At 37.6% G+C, this 24465-nt stretch overlaps 1 protein-coding gene across 1 annotated transcript in view; it reads left to right on the top strand.

Annotated features, from left to right (window-relative positions):
- The first annotated feature begins 3143 nt into the window (after nucleotides 1-3143).
- The window catches only part of LOC145787273 (phosphatidylinositol 4-phosphate 3-kinase C2 domain-containing subunit beta-like), a 49410-nt gene continuing 28088 nt past the window's right edge, over nucleotides 3144-24465 (top strand). Inside the window, exons 1-5 of the mRNA XM_082598984.1 lie at nucleotides 3144-3216; nucleotides 4297-5067; nucleotides 7298-7510; nucleotides 8129-8166; nucleotides 23603-23645. Of these exons, the coding sequence (XP_082455110.1) occupies nucleotides 3144-3216; nucleotides 4297-5067; nucleotides 7298-7510; nucleotides 8129-8166; nucleotides 23603-23645 (1138 nt within the window). The remainder of the gene's footprint in view (nucleotides 3217-4296; nucleotides 5068-7297; nucleotides 7511-8128; nucleotides 8167-23602; nucleotides 23646-24465) is intronic.

Here is a 24465-nt window from a genome sequence, read left to right as displayed (position 1 = left end):
TTTAGTGTCTTTATTGCACCTAAAAAGAACTTGGCTGTGTCATTAAAAATGGAGCGTTTTAATAGATTTGTGTATTTGTGTGGGGTTGTATTGAGCATACAGGATGATGTTCATGCTTTCCTCCACAAGTATGACCACATCACCAACACTCTAGCTTGTATTGTTAGATCATTTGCAAATTTAGATTTTCTGAGTGTTTTTTGTGTTGTTGGAGCAATCATTGGCATACATGTCATTCAACCTTACCTCAGTATCACTTATTTTGACCCTTTGGTTTACAGTGATTTGATTCAAACCATGCAAACACTGTACCATGACTTGCAAACATGCAAAGCAGAAGATTTGATGGACTTGCCTCGACCAGCTTTAAAATTTGTCAGTGCTGAACGATTCGCACAATGCAATAATTGGCCAAAAGTATTGATCCATGAAGTACAATCTTACACAAGAGTGCAAGGAAATCGAATTGTCCCCATTGTGCAAACTGTACTTCATCGTATGGCGGATGGTTTTTTAAAACAGAGAGGAAACGTTTTTAGCTTTGGAAACTTCGATGCAGAAAGTCCATTCTATCTTTAACCTGGAGACTCAAATTTGGATTCAGCACCAATTAACAATATGGAAGAAACGTTGGTTCTATCAATTATGAACTCAAAACTCGTGGTGCGAAACAGTTAGCAAGCAGTAGCAAGTTTCATGTAAAGGCAAAATTGGTGGACCTCATTGAGCTCAAAGATGCTGGTGAATTTAAGAAACATTATAAGAATTCACAAAGGGTTTCAAGAATTATGCAAGTTTGGGACTTAGCACAACAAAATCTTGTGAAACAAGGCTTATCTTCTAAAGAAGCCCAGCTTTTGCTCAATAAAAAGCGAAAAATGGATGACTTGGAGTTTTTGAGAAAGTTTGGTGGTCCGTTTGCCAAGGAAGAAGATGTAGATAGTTTTCTCACAAATGAACTTTCAGCAGAAACAAAAGCAACTGTGATGTATCGTCAAGTGCGATATGCTCGTGATACTTCTCTGTCCTTGCCAAGATCTAGTGAAATTTTTCGGCTTGTGAAAAATCGTCAACGTTTATCCATTGATGTGTACAGTTTGCACATGAAAACATATCTCAGCAAAGTGCAGAGCTGTGCGATGGCAACTTGGAATGACTTTGACACTGCAGTTAAACGTTTGACATCTTGATTTAACATTTGTATACAATGATCAGTACTGAATTGAAAGTCCACCCCTACATGTTATTGTTACACGTGCGTAATTATTCTTATTGTCAATTTGTTATTATTGATTATTTCTTATACTGTAAGTGCCCTAACTGTGTAGGTTTTGGCCTTTTAAAAAGTGTTTTTTCTAATTTGGAATCACTGCCGAGGTCCTAAGTTTTCATAAATAGCTAAATGTAGTTATACCATGTTGTTAGAGTGCATATCTAGCATAATGCAGAGAAAATTAAAAAAATATGCAAATTCAAAGCTAAAAATGATACTTTTTTTGTTAAAACTGCACCATAAAAGAGCAGAATTATCTTCAAAGTCTCATTATGTGCAAGCAATCAAAATTTAGCATCATTTGGTACCAACCTGATGTGTTTGTGATAAGTAGTTCAAGAAATATCTAAGAAAATGTGCTTTTTTTGCAGGCGCACCCCCCCAAATTTTTCAATTTGCACTTGGGGGGGGGGGGTATTTTTAACAGATTTGATTAAAACTTTTTTTGTGTTTAATGTTATAACATGTAGCATAAGTTTCATATGTACTCAATGCTAAATAACAAAATTTTGAATTTTAAGCACCCCCCTAACAAAGTGCTGTTGATTTTTGCGAGTGCGTTGTTATTCAGGGAGCTAAATATGCTTTAATAACAACCAATTTAAACTAGGCACCTGCTCATTAAAAAGTTACAAACAGTTATATTTTTGTAGGGCTTTTTGCGTCTACTCAATGGAGTACGACGTTGCAAAAACCATCACACAAAATCATTATCTATCGATGTGGAGTCAAACATTTCACAGAGGTTATCACCAGCTCCAAAGTTAACAACATTATGCAATATGCTGGGATAATTTCCCGACTGACAAATCAATTTTTTCCATGACTCGAAGGAAAGATTTGAAAACACAGTGGCATTTCTAGAAAGTTGAAGTCTTTGAGCGTGTTATTTTCATGTTTGCGTTTATCACAAGCAATGAGACATTGGATTAACGTACAAAGGGATACTTCGTTGTTCATCGAGGTCTGGTCAATAACATTTCGAAAGGGTTGACCACCAGCTCAAAAATTGATAATATATGCAACATGCTGAGAAAATGTCCCGATTGACAGAACAGACCGATCAATCTCTACCAAGCGGTTTGACCTTTCCAAGGCAACGCAACATTGCGTCACACTTGAAAGCACACGTCAGTCACGCTTGGGAAATGTTACTTCTGTATTTACGTTATCACATATTATAAGACATTGGATCAACGTTTAAACACTAAGTTTACGTATTGTATTTCCGATTGACAAAAAATTGTAGAGTGGCGCAAGAAGCTTCTTTGCAATCACTGAAATCAATTTGCGTGCGTACATATTTTTTTTTGACGTTTTGACCGAATTGACTATATATTTTTCGGACATTTTGCTAAAAAATCGGTCAATGACCAATAAATGACCGAAAAAACCCCCCAGAGCCACACGACCTCGTTTGGTGGAAGTTAAGGAGTTATGTGGCGTATTAAGCAGCCACACAGCGCTTGACTCTTCAAGCGCCTGTCGTTGGTCTGATGAAAGCCTTTCAGATTGACTTCTCTGAAATTTCAAAAAGCCTTTCAGACCGCAGCTACTAGCTATAAGTTATCAAACGGCAAAGAATTATCAAGATAAAGTGATTAAGCATGACGATCGATGCTAAAACTGGTGTGTTTGCCATGAGACTTGATGTGTCTGCCGAGACAGCTGCTCAGATCGTTAGTCCGCTGTCAACAAAAACGAATTTCGAGGCCTGTGAGTTTCATATTACTTTTTAATCTTTTTGAAGGAAATTGACCATGATTTAAGTTTGTTTTAATTTGTCTCAAAAGCAAACACATGCTGATGGTTCTGTGTGTTTAAATCATCATTCACGGTCGTTTGCTTGGAATCTTGTCGTGTGTCCGCTATGACAGATATTTCAGCTGCAATAAAAATGGAAGAAGAGGAGCTTAAAAAAATGAAAAAGAAAAGCTTGAAAGGTAATTTAACTTAAATTGCATAGGCTACGCTTTAAAACGTTAAACCATTACCTTCGAGGCCCAATCATTCAAGTAGACAGTTTAAAGCTTTCACAACATCATTAGGGATGGTGGTTGGCTTGGTTGCCTGTAACAATTCGAATAATTGAACTAAATCCATAATGAAGAATTCGAAAAGGTGTGTTAGAAAAGTAACAGTTATGATACTGTGTACAACTATGATCGATGTGCGATTGTGCGTATTTGCAACTATCATCAAGGTAATATTGCATTCACTTCACAAATTTGTAAATATGTATTTTGCAATTGAAAATAATTTGGCAGAGAAAAGTTAACAGTTGTATCAGTTAACAGTTCATCAATAAGGTAAGTTTAAGTTTTATCTTTTACGTTAACGATGTGACTTGTTTTTTGGTTTTTAAATTATGTTTTAGAAAAACTCCGTTTTTTATGAAAAAAAAGGCACCAAGTAGCTAATATATGGTAAATGTAGATATCATGACAGAAGAAAATGGAGGCAGTTCATATGGAATATCACAGCTGATCAAACATGATCAGTATGTTGAAGAAGAAGAAGATATAATGAATTTTATTGGTAGTTGAAGTTCACTGTGTAAATCTCATCTAAAATTGTTGTAGTTTTTAATGCTAAGCAGCCATCTTGTATTTCATCATGCGAAATACTATGACCCATAAAATTAAGTTGGTCTCAATCATTACTTTTCAATATTTTTTTTATCTATTTTGGCTGATTTATCTTATAGTTTGATTGCTTGTGGTCGCACTGGTGTAAAACTAACCAGATCTTTATTTACTAATGAAAGAGACCACCTCCTCATATATCCATATGCTATCGTACTTAGTCTTGCTTGCATAGCATGGTTTCTGTGCGTTCTTTTTTGTAGATGTCTTCATTTGGCTTACATATATATTTTGCTTCTGAGTACTGAACAGGGGCAGTTTCAAGTTTCTACACTTAATGCCTGGTGAGCCTTCAATGTAGGCTTTAGTTAGGACTTTGGAATTGGTTATTAGTTTACATGTAGTGTTATATTAACTTTATCTTTATTTTATGCAAAGGTTCAAAGCAGTTGACTGCGATATCAAATCCGAACTTCAGGCTTGAAAGTAAGTCATCAACAGAAATCAATTACTCGCCACAGAAATCTTCATCTTCTTCCAATTCTGTCCCAGATTTGATGTCATTTCAAGACATATGTGATGTCGGAAGATCAAACTGGAGGTTATTTGATGGTTCAACCACTACCTTGGCTCAGTCTGCGCAAAGCCAATCAATTGAGAGTGTGTTGTCACTCTACAACATGAAAACAACCAGAGCATCTCAAACTACTAATGTCCTACAGCAACAGTCTCCTTTCAGGCAACCAACTTTGCAAACGAGCAATTGGACTTCTGATGCCACCTTTCAAAACACAAGGTACAAGCAAAGTCTTGCATTGCAACAAGCACGTTACTTCCAACCGGCTCCAACAGGATTTACTGCTCCTGCACAAAATTACAATTTGGAATTGAGTCATCTCAATCAATTTCCTTTTCCATCCATGCTCACGCACCAAGGGCAAGACAAAAATCCCTCTCTTTCCAAGGAAAGCCCTTCAACGTTTACGAATCGTAATGCCACAGAAATGTTTCAATCCGACTTCTCCACATTATCCGCTACTGAAGTTCAGAAAAAGTTGCAAAAAAACGTTTCCCCTGTCAGTCATTTTCCTCGGCCTGCATCTCTTGGAAGTATGCAAGGATACAAGCAAGAAGTGTCGGTTAAACAGAGAAAATCCCTAACAATCGGTTCTCCTCATCGTGAAGCGAAATCTGCTTTCGGTGACACAGGTACTTTCTAAAACAACAATTTATAATGGTTGTTCAACAAACAACTTGTTTCATAGGCTATTGGATTGTGTATGGGAAGACATATAAGTATTCACTTCCACTTCGGCATTAGTCTCCAAAGGTAGAAGCACAATAATGACTGATGGGTCGCAGTGCCAAATAGCCACAGAACTACACCTGCTACTTTGAAAAAAAGCTATAATTCTTTAAATCAGCTGTATCTTTCCCAGTATTTGACTTTGGACTGGTGAATAGCATTGATCTATACTTAGCATCGTGTCGATACTTACTACTACCGGTACTTGCCTTTTGATATAAATTGATAGCTGTACTCACTTTTTCAATTATACAGTACCTATTTATTTATTTTTAAGAGCTCTGAGTTACTTTAGTGGTACTGGTAAAAAACATGAATGCAACCCATAGTGACCTTTGATCTGTATACACAGGCCTTGCCAATAGACCAGGGGTTCCAAACTTTTTTCCCGGCGGGCCAGATTTGATAATGTGGATGGTTCAACAGCCTTTGACAACCTTGTTTTACCTACAGAAAGATGCATTTACATTAAATATTGTATTAATGTCATTTTTATACAACAAACCAATATGCAAGTTTAAATATTTTGTTGTACCATATACATATCATGGGATGTGATAAGTTACGTTATATAAGTTAGCCTATCTGCTTTTCTATCAACAATTAACAGATCCAAAACCTTTGTAAAACACAGCGGTGTTAATGTGAAGGGTGGAATTGACGTCTTGATTTCAATACTCTGGTCAAGTCTACTTAGTGGAGGACAAGGGAAATATTAAGTAGTTGGCAGTTGCTCAGTTTTGATCTCTTAAAGTATAAGTTTCTTGTACAAGTTTATAACGTCTGATCCCACAAATATTTTGCCAAACCAACTCAACAGTTTCTTTGCAAACTGACGCACTTTTTATTTGGCTACTGATAAAAAGGCACGAGAGAAAAAAGTTGCTGTCGGCTTCGCAAAGCTCAATTAACTGCAGGTGAGCAGGAGCCTGATCAGGGTTCAAGCAGAAAGAATTGAACTTTAATAAATCTTTTACATTTGCGACATTATCTCGAAAGCGGTCATTGCATTTGTTAGCTAGAAAATGAATGAATGCTCCACTGCATCACTCATTACAAAACTCTTCAGATGATAATAGTTGACTTCGCTATTATGATGCAACTATGATTTTAATTTTTTTCTGTGAGGAAATCCTATTTCCACTAATTAAAAAAATGCAAGTTGACTTGGTATGATTTCTGTGTCACGTGTGTCTGTGGGCCAAAAATAACACATTGTGAAACAACAGGCACAGGCCATACTAAAACGTGTCGGACTTTGAACACCCTCAGCCTATAGGCGAACTGGAGGCTGATGTATTTTCGATTTTGAACTTTAAGCTAAACTTACTTTATATTATGAGTAATAAAGTGTTTCTGGTGTCTCTTAATTCCTCCGTTCTGGCTTTTCGTTCTTGTGAGAATTGCAAATTTTAGTTTTATCAGGATCCATTTTTAAGCATGCTGCCAAACGAATAAAATAGGTAAATATAACAAGAAGGTTTGGCAACTTAATAAAATTTATTAGTAGAGCTTTCGCCGCCATAAAGACGGCTTTATCAGTACTCTGGAAAAGCACAAATAAAAAGCATTAAAAAGAATCGTTAAAAAATTGTTATTATTATTGCAACACAAAGTTTCACATCAGAAGGGCAAAATTATATTCATAAGTAATTGGAAATATAAATTAGATGTAAACCTCTTCTGGTTTAAAGTAATTTCCAATTGACTCTCAGTTATTAAACTTCTTGCTGCGGTAAAGATTTCAATCAACTGTAGCAGCTTAGTAGCATTTGAAAAAACATCGAAATGCTATTTGATAGTGTCGTCATCAAGTGAATTATCACTTACAAGGTTTAAAATTTTATATATTACAAACTTGTAGGGATGCAGTAGCCAGTAAGTAAGTTTTTAACAATTTTTTTTAATGCTTTTTATTTGTGCTTTTTCAAAGTACTGATGGAGCCGCCTTTACGGCGGCGAAAGCTATACTAATAAATTTTACTCTGTTGCCAAATCTTCTTGTTTTACATACATTATATCCTTTTGAAATGATAGTTTTGAAAATCTTAAGTGCCAAAGTGTGATCACTAAATCTCAAATTACTGCAAAACAGATGCTGATCTCGCTTTCATTTATATTTGCTTTCATTAGGAAGGTTGCAATATTCGCCTGTGGAATCAAAAACACATGCTATCAAAACTGACCAATCACAAAGTGACAAACTGGCAAGTGTTTTTGATGATTGGCTGATTGATGGGTGGAGCAACAACAGCAGAACTGGATCACCAATGCATGAAGCCTCGCCTTTTGTTAAAAAGCAACCGGATTGGTTGGAATGGGATCCGCTGAACAATCCAACACAAGGTCAGTGTTGCACCGGAGCCAAGATCTTGGCCAGAGCTTCTAGCCTTGGTAATATCTACTTCATACAGTATAATCAATTTTCCAATCAAGGGGTTGTTAGTACACCACTCTCACCAAGCAGTGAAGCGGTGACGCTTTTGGGTGGATGTCAAATTTGGCAATGTTTTCTTACCACTCGAGATTTAGTATTGTTTTAAAGATATTGAAGACTTTTGATTGACTTCATTGATCCCATTTTCCATCTTACATATATATACATTTAAACCCAGTGTGACAGGCAACATGTGTATTCTTGCATTTCTGCAATACCACCATGATAGAAAAGATTAGATTTACCCAAGGTCATGAACTCCAACAAACCACAGGTCACAAAGGGACAGATTGCTCTGATTGGACAAAAGATCATCATGACCACGAAGTGATTCCTGACTAATCTTAATCTTCAATTATTATTAGCAGTTTAATAGAAACAAGGAGGTGAGCTTGCAAACCTCCAGCATGTTAGTTTCTCGTATGGTTTTTGGGTGTCACTTAATCGCATTACTTTTTGTCTCTATCGGCCTGTAGTATGTGGAATTACTTTCCCAAAGTTAACTAGAAATGTTTTCATTGTTGCAGAAATTCCAGTGAACAAAGAGTCTCCACAGGCTGGCCAGGTATGTCCTCAGTGGTTGCTTTAGTTTAGGCCATCAATATGTCCAATCATAGGCGTCGAATATTAAGGGGGCAAGACTTCCACTAATTCTGAAAGCGATTTTTTATAGTTGCCGATGTTCAGCCTAAACGATTATAACTATTTGTGGATCCATAATCCATATGTCAGTCTGTCGTCATTCTCTTACAATATTTTGCGCATCCTTTAGTTTTGCTGCAATTGCGTCTCATTGACCGAACGATCTGGAAGGCACATAGAGAAAACCCAGGAATGGCCCGATTCGGTGTGCACGCGCTGTCAAGCAGCATTTCATGGTTAAAATACAATTGTCTGTATGGATATAAAAGTTCTCTACAATTCCACTTCTGCATCTGTTTATTTAAAGAAATTTTAGGCTGATATACTGTAATAGATTATTATTATTCAAGGGAGCGATCAACTGAGTTAAAACGTAATTCCATTATAACGCTGTTTTAGCATTTCATTACTAAAAGGTAATTTTCTGTATTGACTTGAGGCCGTAATTCTAAGGCGACATCTGTTTATTTGGAGAATTATGGAGGTTATTCAAGGGAATGATCTACATTTTAACAATTCATTTGCGAGTTAAAACTGTGTGAAACAACAGTTTCAAATACGTGTAAGTGTCGCATTTCCTACCTTTAAAATTAGCGTGTTGCAACGCATTTAAAGTAATAACTTCAGTTTTCAAGTTCAAGGTATAGATGGCGATGACATTATATACAAAAACTCAGTGTTTTTCAACCTTTTTTGAGCCGCGGAACACTTGTTGCATTAAAATAATCTTGCGGAACAAACGGAATTTTATACTGATGCAATAACACAACAACAACAAATTCACTTTCAGTTTTTCTCAGAGCGATATCTGGGCCTGTTTGGATGAGCACAAAGTTGATATTCGTGCAACACTTGCAGAAAGACAAACGCGAAGCTTTTAAAGTGATGTAATTTTGATTTTTGACTGGGTTTCATGGAACACCAGTCAAACTAATCATTTTTTTTTCGAAACACCTGACGATCTTTTAAGGAACACCAGTGTTTCGACACACCAGTGTTCCGAGGAGGTGTTATGAAAACTTAAAGTTACACCTTTTGCGAAGACCTTAAATGAGATCATTGCAACGCACTGTCATAAGGGGCTATCACATGCTAAGATTTTCAAGGTTTTGAAAGGAATTGTGAGTCGTTCTGGTGTATACAAGGCAGTAAAAAGGTTCAGAGAAACTGGTAGCAGCTTATCAAAGGTCAGGAGCACCCCAGAGAGATTCGTAAGAACCAAAACAATCATTAAGAACATCAGAGAAAAGTTGCAGCGGAATCCTTAAAGAAGCACCAGAAAACTTGCTAAAGAGGCACATGTTAGCCGTTCAACCGCCCAGAGGGTTGTGGTTAGGCATCTAGCGTCAATTATTATCGTCAAATTACAAAATCCAAATTATCCAACGAGAGGTTCGAAAGATCGAAGATTCTAAGCTCCTTGATGGCACGCAGCCACAAGGTATCTGTGAGTGAAGAGAAATTATTTACCATTGAAGCCATACACAATAGCCATAATGGTCGGATTTGGATGAAATCGAAAGATTCAGTGCCTGTTAAACATCGAACTTCATTCAGAAGGCAAAAACCAGCTTTGGTAATGATGTGGGCAGGGGTTCCGTCCACATTGCTTAAAACCTTTTTGAGTTTCATCGAGGCTGATGTCAAAATCAACCAACATGTTTATCTGAAGATGTTAAAGCATGAAGTTGTTCCTTGGGTGAGGAAAATCACTGGAAATGAAGAAATTACAGTTCAGCAGGATAGAGCCACCTCTCACACAGCCATATTGGTCCAGGACTGGTGCAAGACGATTTCAAGTCGTTTTGGCCCTAGAAACTATAGTCTCCATCTTCTGCTGTAAATCCAATGCACTTCGGGATATGGTCTACGTTAGGGTGTGGCTGGTGCCCTTATGTTAGTCAAATCAGCTCTTCTTTTGGCATACTCTGTGGATTAGGGTGTACCAAAAAAAAAATGAAGTTCTTTGGATTTTTTAGCCTATAAAACTTGCATTTAGGGTCACAATTAACTTTACAACAAAAATTTTTCAATTTTAAAGATGTCTGACGCCGGTATTCTGTGTTTCCGTGACGACGCGGCCAAAAATTCATATTTTGGTCATATATTCAGATCCGTACGTGCTAGAGACTTCATTCTTGGTGCTATGGATGCAGAATGTCCACTTTCCTATCACCATTCAATACATTTATATAGCCTCAAGCCTTTACTTTTTGAGATTTTTGCTAAAAACTGATTTTTGCCCTGTTGTCATAGGGATTCATCCATAAAAAATCTTAAAAAACCGGAAGTTCAACAAAAAATTCATGGAAATATGAATATTTATACTGATATGTTACACCTGTTTCTGGTATTCAGCTGACAGGCAGTGATTACTATAAATCAAAGAAAAGAATTAGCTAATGAACATACATCACCCAATCAGTTATTTACTGAGTAAGTGAATGTACCATTACATTTACGAATCAATGTCGCATATACCAAACTACATTATTTCATACTCATTACTCTAGCATGTGATGTATAATTATGTTGTTTAAGCACTGATATGTTGCAGTAAGCTAGTTACATGCTAGCAGTTCAAGCTTGTGGCAGAACATCACAATACTGTACACAAAATAATGGACTATTCAATGTATAGGATAATACCATATGAGACATTAGTTTTACTTACCAACTAAAATGTTTTGAAAAGAAAATTGGAAGCAATTAACTTGCAGCCTAAAAAATAGTTAAAACTAACAGCAACAATGCAGAATAATCTACAACTTAACCCTGGAGTCCAATCTGAATAACACAACTTCTATAAAACTACTATATAGCATTATAGCATTATAGCAGTCTTCAATAAGCTCTTTGTGTTAGAAGCTAAGCAAAGTATTTGATCATATTGCGTTTGGTGAATTTTTTGGATGATGTTGCAGTAATAGCTTGTTCTTTCGAAAACTGTTTCTGTTGCTTGTCTGTGGTGATGAGGTTGCTGTGGAATTTTGTCAACAAACCTGATGCTCTTTCACATGAATCATTAACAACACAAATATTGTGAACCATTTCTTCGGGTCCACGTCTTTTAGGCGCTGACAGTTAGGCGCTGGTCTAATAGGCGCGCACACTGTGGCGTCTGGATATTTAGGTGCGGAGCACTGTGGCGCCCGTTCATTTAGGTGCTATTCCTAGTAGAGTCTGTAGATTGTATCAGCTTGGCAGGTAGGGGCGTAGGGCAATGCTTTTCACACAAAATATTATATTGAACAGGAAAATATATTGTTTTGTTAATGCGTGTGCGTTGTTGGTCATGGCTTCAGTGCGTGAAGTTGCTTAAACTGGCAATGCTTTTTCACACAAAATGTTATATTACACAGAAGAATATATGGGTGAAGCTGCTTGAACCGGAAATGCTTTTCACACAAAATGTTATATTGAACAGAAAAATATGTTATGGCTTCCGTGAGTGAAGCTGCTTAAACCGGCAATGATTTCACATAAAATGTTATATTGAACAGAAAAATATGTTGTTTTTTTTAATGCGCTTGTTCAGCATTTATTTGTTGTTAGTCCAGGTTTGCACCGGCGAAAGCTTTATCAATAAATTATTCAAGTTTCCGAAAATGTATGAGATTGAGTTCACTTTTAGTTAGGTCAAATACTAACTAAACATCAGTAAAAAATGTACCGTAGGCTGTACTCAAGCGGGCGGTAGGCTTGAGTGAAGAGTAACTTAGTTTTCCGTCAAAACCCGGACTAGGTTTAATAACGAGCGAAGTCTCACCATTATGCTTGCAACTTGTAGCCAAGGTGTAGCCTATATGCCCTGTAGAAATGTATTCATGTGAACAGTAGTAGAGCGTCTTACGCGTTCTCGTCACATGGCCAATCCATCCCGAACAGAAGTAATTTATATTTAATCTAAATTACCAGACATTTTTCACACAAATCTGTTGTATTTACGCGGTAAAAACATGTCATGTGATCGACGTAGACGCACAATCTTGACATCAAATGAAAGCATACATCTTCAGCTATCCGAAGATGCAAAGCTTTGCAATAAAATTTAAAACATTCTATGTACAACTAGCAACTTTCCAAAAGGTATTTTTTCTAATTTCTAAAAAAATTAAAAATTGGCAGAAAAGTGTACTTCATTATAATTTTTACTACCCAAGCGTGATACAATAATATGAAAATATATGTAGTTTAATCGAATGCCAAAACAATTCTGCACATGAGAAAAAATTTACTTTGTTTCTGCGCGCAATGCTTTAGGAGGTACAGCAGAATGATTATGGAGAAATTTGGAAAATTTTAAGCAAAAAGTTTACGTAATTTAGCCTACAGTCTTTTTGATCGAGAAATTCCAAAGTAAGGGGTTGCCTAGCCAGTTTTGACTGCCAATTCCAATGAGTGAAAGAAAAAAAATCCACTGTGTCCCCATCTTTAAGAAGTCCTCATCTGATAACTGCACCGCCAAAATATTTTTTTTTACTTAGCCAAAAAAGGACAAGCAAAGACTATGGATCTGCCATCATTTACATTATTTTTTTGCTTGAAATAGGCTACCTTTTAACCTTGGACGTAGGGATACTTCCTTGGTCATCATGGCAAAAATCCCAAGACGTGTGTATACGTCCATGGTCGCGAAAGAGTTAACTAAAAATGAACTCAATAATGTTGGAAGCTTCAATAATTTATTGATAAAGCTTTCACCAAAGCAAACCTGGACTAACAACAAATAAAACAATAATAAATCAATAAAACAACAATATATTTTTCTGTTCAATGTTACAATGTAACATTTTGTGTGAAAAGCATTGCCGGTTTTAGCAGCTTCACTCACTGAAGCCATGATATAATTTTCTGGCAAGCTGCCAAGCTGATACAATCTACAGACTTTACTAGGAATAGCACCTAAATGACCGGGCGCCACAGTGCTCCGCACCTAAATATCCAGACGCCACAGTGTGCGCGCCTATTAGACCAGCGCCTAACTGTCAGCGCCTAAAAGACTTGCTCCCATTTCTTCATTTTTCAAGAAATTGCTGTCTTCTGCCCATTTCCTTGGATGGCTGTTTAGAAAAGAAGAGTCTATTCCCATTGTGTCCAGAAGAATCCATGATTCTGAGCCAAATAAATCTTGCAGCTGCGTGTCCTTGCTGATGTTTTTGGGCATTTGCTGTTCAGTTATCTGGTTTATGCTGACGTGTGTTTTTTTTTTTTATCATTTTAAAAGGATTTTCTCAAAGTAGAGTTTTCCGATGTAGTTACTTTTTTGCCAAACAAGCTCATCACCACCAAGCGTTCAGTTAGATACCAGAGATGGCAGTCTAGCTTCTTCAAATTTTTCTCAGCAATGTGACTCAATTGAGCAGTGAGATAAGATGCACCATTCTTCATTAATGGAATATCTTTACTCAGCTGCTTGTACAGCAGTAAGTCATTCAGTGCGGCATCGCATGCATTAGTGCACTCTAACCAGCTTTTTACATAATATAGAGAAAGAGAAGTTGCCAAAGAATACACCTTATTCAGAACTTCTTCATTGAAAACACTTTTTGCTTTCAACTGCGATTGAAATAAAGCAATTTTAAAAGTGTAGAGAAGCTTTGCCATCCATCTAGCATAACTGGTGGCACCTGGAACTTTAAATGCAAAGTTCTCCTTTTTTAGTAATGCTCCTCTGAGAAACACAACAGAAAGCACAAGAAGTTCTGTATATTATGATATAATCCTTACGGAATTTGTTTGAATACTCAGGGCCAGGTAACAAAACATCAGCACATCTTCACATCTGGTCTTAGTCCGTCGTGGCCAAGCACTGTTGTCACAAATATCGTAATAATTAAGGTTCAGTGATGGCCAGAGTTCCTTTAAAGCATTAAATGTGCTGTCTTCTGGAGAGGATGTCTCTCCAGTCCATAAACAGTTTTGCATGCAGCACCACATGCTAACTCAAAGATGTGGTGCCGGCAAGCAAATAGAAGGAGATTTTGTCTAAAATATTCTTCAAGGCGAATCACAATACCGGTACCTTTGTTACAACCAGTGTTCACAGAAGTGGTATCAAACACTAAACCAACAATTTGGGATATATCAACGCAATATTTTTGTAATTGTTGAATTATCGCATTAGATTCAAAGTCACTATTTTTCACATCACTTAGGGATGGGCAATTCAGAATAATTCACTATTCTAGAATTATTCCGGAATACTAAACCGAATCCAGAATCGAATCCAGAATACTGAATCCTATTAACTTCCAGGCTCCAGCAACACAAAAAGTAAAAAATTTCAGACACAAAAGCTACACAATCAAAGTAAATGTTTGTTGCAATGCAACACATTAAGGCATTCTAAATGACTTCCAGCCAAATGGGAGCAGTGTTGCCAGATGATGGAAGCCGCTTGGCAACAAAAAGTAACTAAAATTTCACCAGATATTTAAAACACCCTAAACAAGCCCGTAGCCAGCCGAGGGCCAGGGGGGGCATCGCCCTCCGCCCGGAAAAAATTCCGCCCCCCCCCTGGCAAAATCCCAACATTCTCGAGCAACAGCTATAGCAACATCATCGAGCAACATTCTCGAGCAACAGCAATTATAATGATTTTGCCCAAAAAAAATTGTTGGCCCCCCCTAAAAAAAATCCCCCCCCCCTTGCTCTGCAGTCTGGCTACGGCCCTGACCCTAAATAAAGCAATTTCGCTTAAATACAAATAGTTTTTAAGACTTAAGACACTGCCATCATCCATATGCAGACCTCTTACAAAACGTTTTCTATACGAGCAGGGATTATTTGCTAAAAAGTTTAAAAAAATTGAAAAAACTTTCTTGAAAAAAATTGAGTAGGAAAAATTTCACTAGGTTTCACCAAAAAGTTATCTGGTTCCAAGGTCAAAAAGCTTGGCAAGAAAGACCTCTAAATTTCACCAGAATTTTTTAATTTGATATTCTATTTCCCCATCTGGCAACGCTGAACGGGAGCGCAGCTTAGTTTCCGTCAAGCCGCAGTCGAAAAGAATCGTTTGAAAGATGCTGAGGTGTTTCAGAGCCAACTCCTTTAGCAAGGGGCATCTGCTCAATGTTGTTACGCCCACCAGTCAAACTATCGCAGAGTCGCATACGCACGTGGATTGAAAAAAAGCATTGCACGATTGTGCATATTGTGTACAAAGCGTGAAGAAAATTGCGCGCTTAGTTTCTTTGGTTGCTCGTGCGAGCGAGTGACGTAGAGTTGCATGAGCCGTGCGCGCACAACGCGTGCACAATGTTTTTGAAAGTGCGGAACTGCGGATGGTGTCAGTGCAAAGAAAAAAGGGAGTAAACCACACTTTTTTTCAGTTCACTGTCTCCAGCTGACAGCTGGCACAAGACTTATGTATATCTTTAAAACCGAATCTTATTACCCGGTTTTATTGCCGTTTTGGATTCGGATAGTTTAGGATCCGAATCCTTCTGGATTCGGTATTCTGAATTGCCCATCCCTAACATCACTTAGAGACAAGAGGATCTCTTCATCTTCAATGAGGCATTGCAAAAGTATAGCCATGTGTTGCGTTTTTGTTTGAATGTGCTGTATTGTAGGATGCAAAAGTTGGTCATCCCATTGTACAGTAGATCGTACCGCAAATGTTGAGCATTTTTGAGAGTTTTTCACTGTTTCTCTTACGGTAATTTGACTACCCATTTGAGTTCAAATTTTATCCAGCGTTTTTTTGGTGGTCATTACAGATATACCACATGTACGATTTTCTGGTTCTTTATGATATTGTTTAAGTCTGAACCTATTGCAAATACAAGTTGTGTTAATGGTCTAGCTATGGCTAATTTGATATTTGTCTGCAACAAGGCAAACATTCTTGTTTTTAAAACAGTTTGTGTTTCTTGCTTTGTAATATACATAACTGGCTTATGCCGGTTTGTACTGTGCTAATTATACCACTTAAATTGCATTGTCTCAAAAAACAAATGAAAAGCAGTTAGTAATGCAGCTGGATTTAAACTATCATGCATACCGGTACCAGTATAAATATGCACATTTAGCATGAATTATTTGTTGAATTTCATGTTTTTTAAGATTATTTTTGGATAAATTCCTATGACAACATAGCAAAAATCAGTTTTTAGCAAAAAACTCAAAAAGTAAAGACTTTAGGTATATAAATGTATTGAATGGTGATAGGAAAGTGGACATTCTGCATCCATAGCACCAAGAATGAAGTCTCTAGCACTTACGGATCTGAATATATGACCAAAATATGAATTTTTGGCCACGTTGTCATGGAAACGCAGAATACTGGCGTAAGACGTCTTTGAAATTGAAAAATTTTTGTTATAAAGTTGATTGTGACCCCAAATGCAAGTTTTAGCAAATAGGCTAAAAAATCCAGACAACTTTATTTTTTTTGGTACACGGGTGATACAAACTCACCTGCAAAATTTCAGCTGATTTCGACAACATTTAGGTGTAGCACACGGGATTTAAAGATTGCGCAATCATGCGGCACTGAAAATAGTCAAAAATTGCTTGTTTTTTCAACATTTTTCAATAATACAAGCATATTTTCAACTATAAAATGTATTATTGGCCTATATGTCAAATAGGGTGGTCCTTAGTTGTACAATAAAAAATTTTTTTTGGAAAATTGTTGGTCTGACCCTGACAAAACGTTCCTTTTGGTTAAAAAACACCATGTGTAAAATTTCATTGATATTCATTAGTGTTTAGAGGTGGCTCAATGGATCCGAAATTCCGCCCAGATGAGGTATAGAACACATAAGCACTACCATAGTTGCTCTCTGCCCAACGCTCGCATGCCTGGGCCCCCCCATGTGTTCCTTAACAGTGGGTATTAGCTGCTAAATGCTCATCGGCAGGGGTGACATGATGACCAATTTTACTAGTTGTTGCCCAGTAAGGTCTGCTTCAGGAAGTTATGTAACTTTTTGCGGTGGCCAGCAACAACTCTCAATGCAAACTGCAGTTGCTCCTCGTCCTTTGGGCCAGAGAAATCATTAACTAAGGCAACGCCACGTTCAACGTGGTTGTTGGTGACAGGCAATATGCTGATGAAGCGTTTTGCAGCAATGAAGCTAGGCTGATCCTTCCACTGAGCTGCCGGATATTCAAGGAAACCAACCGAAAGATGCAAGTTCTTGAAAAGAAGTGTTGAGTTCTTCATCGTAAAGTCGATAACAGTCTTCTCTTGAATGATTTTTAAGTCGATGATTGCATGCGTCAATGGCTCTTCTTCCCCTTCTTTCTTTTTCTTAGCCACAACCATCTTGTCCTTGGTGCCATTGTCCAAAACGTCATCAAACAACGCCAAGCCAACCAACTGCTCAGAAAGGAACCACAGTTGGCCTGCAATTTTTTTCACTGTAGCGTTGGATATGTCAGCATTAATCGTTTGATACTTCTGCAATTGCTTCAGCAGCTTTACTTCCTTTCTTGGGGCCTTTACAGCAACGCTCGCTGTTGCCCATGCTTCAACGTAGATGTGGGAAAAGAATATGCAGAGTTCCCGCGATCCTCAATGCTGGCGCGCTGTCAATTTAAACTGTGAACAAAAAATCCAGATTTTGAAAGTGTAGATCACTTCTGCCATCCATTGGTGCATGGCTCCGGGAGCTGCAAAGTAGATGCCTTGAGGAGGGAAACTCAAAGCAAAATAATTGCCAACTCCAGTAGTTCTATGTAGTCATCTCTTGGCTGAGTGACTTTCACAGCGTCTCCAAGACCTTCACCATCTCATTGTTGATGTCAACCACAGCATTGGCTGTATAATCATCAGTTGACTAGTCTTCAAATGTAGTCTGGTCAATAAACTTCCATCTTGTTTTGAAACGCTTGAACAAGAGAACATCAGGAGCTGATGAAGTCCCTATGGCTTCAGAAAAGGCTGAAGTAGCAATCAGAAGCATCCAGAGGACCAAATTACACTTTATTTAATCGCTTTAGAACAAACTGGGAAAGTATTACAAATCAGGATTATGCGAAATTGAATGTTTTCAATTGGAAAGATGTTAATAATGCCGAGTTTTTATACGACTGTAAAGCACAACTAATTGAAACAGCTACCTCTATGATGGCTGCAAATACGAGATTTCGGTGCAGGGATGATTGCATCTTTCATTGATATACGCTGGCTCAAACTTAGTGGAACTTGATAATTACCCAATGCTAAAGCCTGGTGGACTCCATAAGGCACGGTGGATGGCACAAGTTTTGTATACAATTAGAATTAAGATTGTTCTTTTTGAAAACAAGATTAGAACTGAATTGAAAAAAAAATGTAATTTTGTCATCATCACAATTTTTAAAGTTGAAACGATTTGTAAATTTCATAGTGTTTGTGTATGTGCCATGGTGGTTTACTTGTCAAATTGCAGATGATGCACCTTACAATGACCTGGACCTAATAAGTAAATTTTTCGCATATAAAGATGTTGATGAAGAAATTTCCGCTATCGCAATCGCGTCATTTGCAAAGCATCACTGGTACCTTACAGAAGATTTGATACCATTTTCCCTGTTTAGTTCAAAGGTTAACTTGTCCTCAAAGGAAAAAATTGCAACAAAACTTAAGAGCTTTGATAAAGGTACAAAATTCATCAACCGAATTGGTTTCTCTGCTGAAAAAGGTTATGGAAAACCCCAGTTTCTCAAGGAGGTATCATCGTCATCTTTAGATCAATTTGTCGGCGCTGATTCATCAATGTTTTTTGATTTGTTTAAAATTGATACAGCATTCCTTGAACTAGCGTTGAAAGTTGGGAGTCTGATGCTTCTTATCAACAAAGTATAAAGCTATTATCAAGTGAACGTTTCAAATGATACTGCTGAAAGAGGGGTGAAGCTTGCTTCTGATTTCTTACATCACTCCAAAACTGAAGAAAAGTATCAGAACATTCTCCAAGTTGTTGAAAACAATCGAAAGGTTCTTCTTAACCAGTGTAAACGTTTCTCTGGGGATAGTTCAAAAACCTGGTTTCTGTATACTATACATCATAAACATTGTTGCTATGCTAATGTGTATTATATTTAATATTGGTTTTAACTGTGTTTGTGTAGTACTGTGTCTGTATGAAATGACAAATAAATTATCACAATAATACCCAAACATTATAATGCAAACAATACTTACTTTGACATAGGCCAATAATACATTTTATAGTTGAAAATATGCTTGTATTATTGAAAAATGTTAAAAATAAGCGATTTTTTACTATTTTCGGTACCGCATGATTGCCCAATCTTTAAATCCCGTGTGCTACACCTAAATGTTGTCGAAATCAGCTGAAATTTTGCAGGTGAGTTTGTATCACCTATCCACAGAGTATGCCAAAAGAAGAGTTGATTTAGCAAAGTATTTAATTTTTGGTCGGCACCAGCCACACCCTAGTCTACGTTAGAACTAAAGTCCTGCGTTGTATCTCACTCAGGTGTTGAGAAAATGTGACCACGTCTTGGACAGAAATAGACGCTGAAACTGTGCGTGTCACCTGTGATCAGGTGATTCCTTGTCTCCGCCAGGTTATCAAGGAAAAAGTTTGATATGTTGAATAATTCTTGGGTGTAATTGAAGACAACAGATTTCTCTTTTATTTGATATATGAGTTGTTTTTATGATTTCAATTTTCAAGAATATCTGCACCGAAGCGGTTGTCTTCATTACTTGATTCAAACTTGTTACGACCGGTTTGACCTCTAGAAAAAGATTCATCTACGACTCTACGTCTTCGGTTGCGTATACCTGTAGAAGCTTTGTACACTACTGTCACAGACCCGGTCAATAAAAATGACAGAGTGAAAATTACGCTTGCTATTAACTGTAAACTATTCCATCCATTGAATTCCACTGTTCAAAGAGAGCTGTCCTTAAAGTGTTGTTCAAGTGCACATAGAAAGTGTGTGCGCTTGTTCTAGAAGTGTTGTTCTTTGTGGGCTATAGCCTACTATTCCACTCACTTGGTGCTTCTGAATGGAGATATTCATGAATGAATGTTCAATGTTCATTGTTCATACATGCGTTGCTTATCATCGTACACCCCGGGAATTGAACCATGGCTGCTTAATCTCGCCTTTTTTTCGTTCACATCCGGTCACTCAACCGAATGAGCTATCGGGATGGATTTTTTTATCATCTTGTTCCGTGGATTTGTCCTAGCACATTTTTTACTTTAATATTGTTGTGTGTTATTGTGAGGCATGAAAACGTAAGTGGCCACAATCGTAACTGAAGTTCGTTAGATTGCTGCATATTGTCAAAAGTCGTAACAAACATTCCAAACAACTCTTGTCTCAAAGTCAAACAAACGATCTAAAATTTCCAAAGCACGACGATCCGATTCGCCACGTTTGCCACCAGACATTTGAGGAAACTTTTTGGAATGTGAACAAAGGTTGTTTGTGCATTCGCGTAAGCAGCGCAAAACCGGCAGTTTTCAGACAAAGCTGTTAAAGGCCTACTACATGAAATTTTCAAACGGGAATTAAGCATTAAAATGCGTAAACTGAACATTCAAGAATACATTTTTTTAAAAACGACCGAAAAAAATTGGTTTTTAATGGCGCTGGCAAGGCCCAAAGCCCAATGTTTCATTTATTTTTTCAAAATGACCAAAAGTGCAAACACTGCTAGAGAATACGTCACAAAAGACAGCAATAACAAAAGCCACGTTACCACATCTGATGTTTTGAGCAAACTGTCTGATGTTTTGATGTTGAAATCTGATGTTTTGATGTACATACATACATAGCCTACAGTCAAATCGCCTGCAGTAACAATTATTGCGAGATCAGCTGATTGCTAGTCTCTAGTGACGCAGACTGTACAGTCGCACGCTTCGCTGCTCAAGCACAATCTCGCTTTGAACGCTCTGACAAAAGCACGCGCGCAATGGTGGTCAGACCGCAATGGGGCAAAATTTTATTGAAAATCGTTTTATGATAGCATGTTAAACAGAAAGAACGTGGAAAATCGCCAAGTCAGGTTTTTCCTTTAGTATCCCTTCAATGCATTTTTAAATATTACTAACAAACGACTGAGGATGCAGACATATCCTGCCCCCTCTATATCAGACCCGAGTCAGTGCCACTCCTCTGCCCCCGTGTGATTAACGCCTTTGTGCGCAATAGTATCGGATGTAGAAAACTTGAATTTTGGAAACGACATCTCAAAATACGAAACATCATTGAGAGGAAAAGTGCTCATGAAAAACTTAAAATGAAGTTTGCACTTGCACATTTTTTTGGCTGATTTTGCATTGTGTGGGGTTGCTGATTCGGATTTGTGACAACAATTTATTGCGCATTTTCTTGCCACCTCATTGCTTCCATATCCGCAATTCCATCATTTGCTATTCATCTGAGGCTGTGCTATCTATAAAAAAAATTATATTGCGCAAATTAATTTTTGTGCGTATATATTATGAATTTAAGGCAACGTTTGCAGAGTAGCGAATGAATTTGTTTCTTAATTTTACAATTGTAGCCTTGCAATTGCGCAAATTTCACTGCGAAACTGGCAGCATTAACTTTTATTCTCGATTAGCCCCATCTGGCGACGACTCCATAGTTACCGCATTGACCGCATCAGAGTGTTGGCGCATGCGGTGTTGATTGTACTCCCGCTACGCTAGTATTGTCGATCGCGCAGTGTACTTTCAATGAATATTTTATAACATATGTTTAATAGCTTTGCACTGCCGTTATTTGAATTAGTCAATCTTTCCCAAAGAAACGCTTTTTCCAAATGCCCTTTGCAACACTCAGCAGTCTGTATCAGTAGAACAGCGAGTGGCATCAAATGAAAACAAGCTTTACCGTAGCTATGTCCAACCCATGGATCACAGGCCGGCCGTCTGAAACACTTGTGGCCCTGTTGCTTGTGTCTTGTATTTCAATTCACCTTGAACTGAAAATAAAGTACTATTATTTTTTCAACAGTTAAAATGTTGCCGAAGCACATTGTAGGCAAACTGTTAATTCCTTTGTTTTACATTAATCACATTCTGTCAAGTTAAGACGTAATTATTAAGACCTTCAGCTAACCTAGATGATGACGTCGCAGCTAGAGGTGAATTTGTTCGAGTAAAAAATATTATGTCTTATTCCCTTAAAGTCCGAGGTGAAATTTCTGCGATTCAATTCGCAATAGAATTATAAAAGTTAATATTAATAGAAGAAACGTTAAGCTGTAGTTGTTCAAATTCTATTCAAACTATTAGCAAAGTGTGTTTTGAATGTGCAATTTTGAAGCAAATGTTCGCTATGCAAACTTCTGTAAAATGGGGGTCAGAATAAGTCAAAAAGTGACACCTTGTTGGACGGTGGATATGTAAAGAAATGTTCAATTCAATTTATTTTTTATTGTCGGAATCCGGTAGAAACGATATTGTGAAAATAAAATACAGTAACAAAAGAAAGAAAAACAATATGCACCGATAAAGAAAATTTCCTCAATTTGGAGTAAATAGAGATGTAGATTCATAACCCATGTGATCAAGTTATGTAACTAATAATTAATCATTTGCTATCTCCGCTTGCAGCAGATTGCGCATCAACATGGGTTACTTGACAGGGTTCCATGTGATTTTATGAGCCGTACTGCTTCCATGCTGGCTCAAGGCAGATTGGAAGAGGGTGATATGTCACCAGATTATTACCCGATTTATCCTCACTGCGTTATGCAAGAAAGAACACAATCGGTTCCCTTTTTAAAGTCTTTGGTATGACTCGACCTGGAATCGAACCCAGGGCTACCAGCACCAGATGCGAAGGCGATAACCACTGAGCCACGGGTGCTGGTTATGTAACTACTTCTTTTCAAAGTTGCAACTTTGTCACACAACTTTGTCAACTTTATCAACAATTTGGAATAAGTTGGCCTATAAAATTATTACAAACGGCATGGTAGCAGCAAATCTGCCAATTAACAGAAAGAATCGGGTAGCTACTAGGCCTACATTGGATGCCACACTGAGGCTGAATGCACAAAATTGACAGTTGTTGCATTTGTTTTATTTTAATTCATGTCCAATTGTCCATGCTTTTCCATGCTACATTTTTGTATAGATATTGTCATTGATGGCGCTCTTGAAATAAAAACATAACCTTGACCCAGAGACCCGCGTTGGTTGGACATAGCTGAGCGTGGTAACCCGAGTGCCAGCTCTGTTTCATTCACAAAGGGGAAGGTTTGTGTTCGTATGCGCACTATTTATTAAGACCTTGTCACCAATTGGTTGGTTGCAAAGGTGGTAGAAGAGAAAAGGCAGACAGGAATTCATCGGTTGGTTGCCTTCTCGTTAAGGGTCAGGAAGCTGTAATGATGGTTGTCTTACCCCGTGTCATGTTTGCAGGGTTCGACTGGTGCATTCGATCAGGACACGCTGATTTCGACAGGTAGGTAACTATCCAGAGTGTTAACTTTGTTGTGGTTTTAGTTTATTTCTCACTATGAAACGTCGAAACAACAAAAACAAATGAAAACGAAATGCTATCTTCCTTTATTGTGCTTGCTGCTGATTGCATGCGTAAAAGTATTTCAGAGTAATTGAAGGAAGTAGTTGTTGGTCTCTTGGGTGCTGAGGCCAGCGTTGTTTCGTGCCACTTCAGTCAGTGATCTGTTTGTAGTTGCATGTGCGATTGTTACGTGTTGTCGCTTCAGAGATTAGTTCTCGTCATCAACAAATCAATGCTTAGCGTTTGAAATGAACGGTTGTGCATGCATGAGAGTAGGTCTGGCATGGATTCTTTGGAGGCAGTTGAGAACCCCTATGAACAGGCTTTGTTCACATTGCGCAAGGCAGGCTACTTTGTATAGCACTGCACGAATAGCGCGACAGTTAGTAGTTGATCTAGCATCCGCTAATGATTCTTTTAGTTACTTACCAGAGCGATAATTCCAAAACAAAGTAACGTTGAGTCATTAAACCCAGATTGGAGATGTACCCATCCCAAGTTTGATAATAAACTAATTTTGAGGTGAAGAAGTAGTTTGCTTTGTTTCAAAGTATGTACGTATGTGCCAAACAACCTTTCTGTCAAAACAACCCTACTGGGAGTTGCCGCATAACTCAGTGTTATGCTCAAAAGTGCTAAGTTTGAAATTTTGTGGAATTGCGTGAGTTGATATTGTATGCCCTCCTATATGTCCACTTTCTAAGTCACAAATTTTTAGATAAATTCTTTTTAGATAAATTATAACTGAAGCGAGAAGAAA

This window comes from Aplidium turbinatum, chromosome 18 (assembly GCF_918807975.1).
Source record: "Aplidium turbinatum chromosome 18, kaAplTurb1.1, whole genome shotgun sequence".
Taxonomy (NCBI): Eukaryota; Metazoa; Chordata; class Ascidiacea; order Aplousobranchia; family Polyclinidae; genus Aplidium; species Aplidium turbinatum.
The sequence above is the reverse complement of the archived record's forward strand: the minus strand, read 5'-3'. Positions and strand labels throughout refer to the sequence as shown.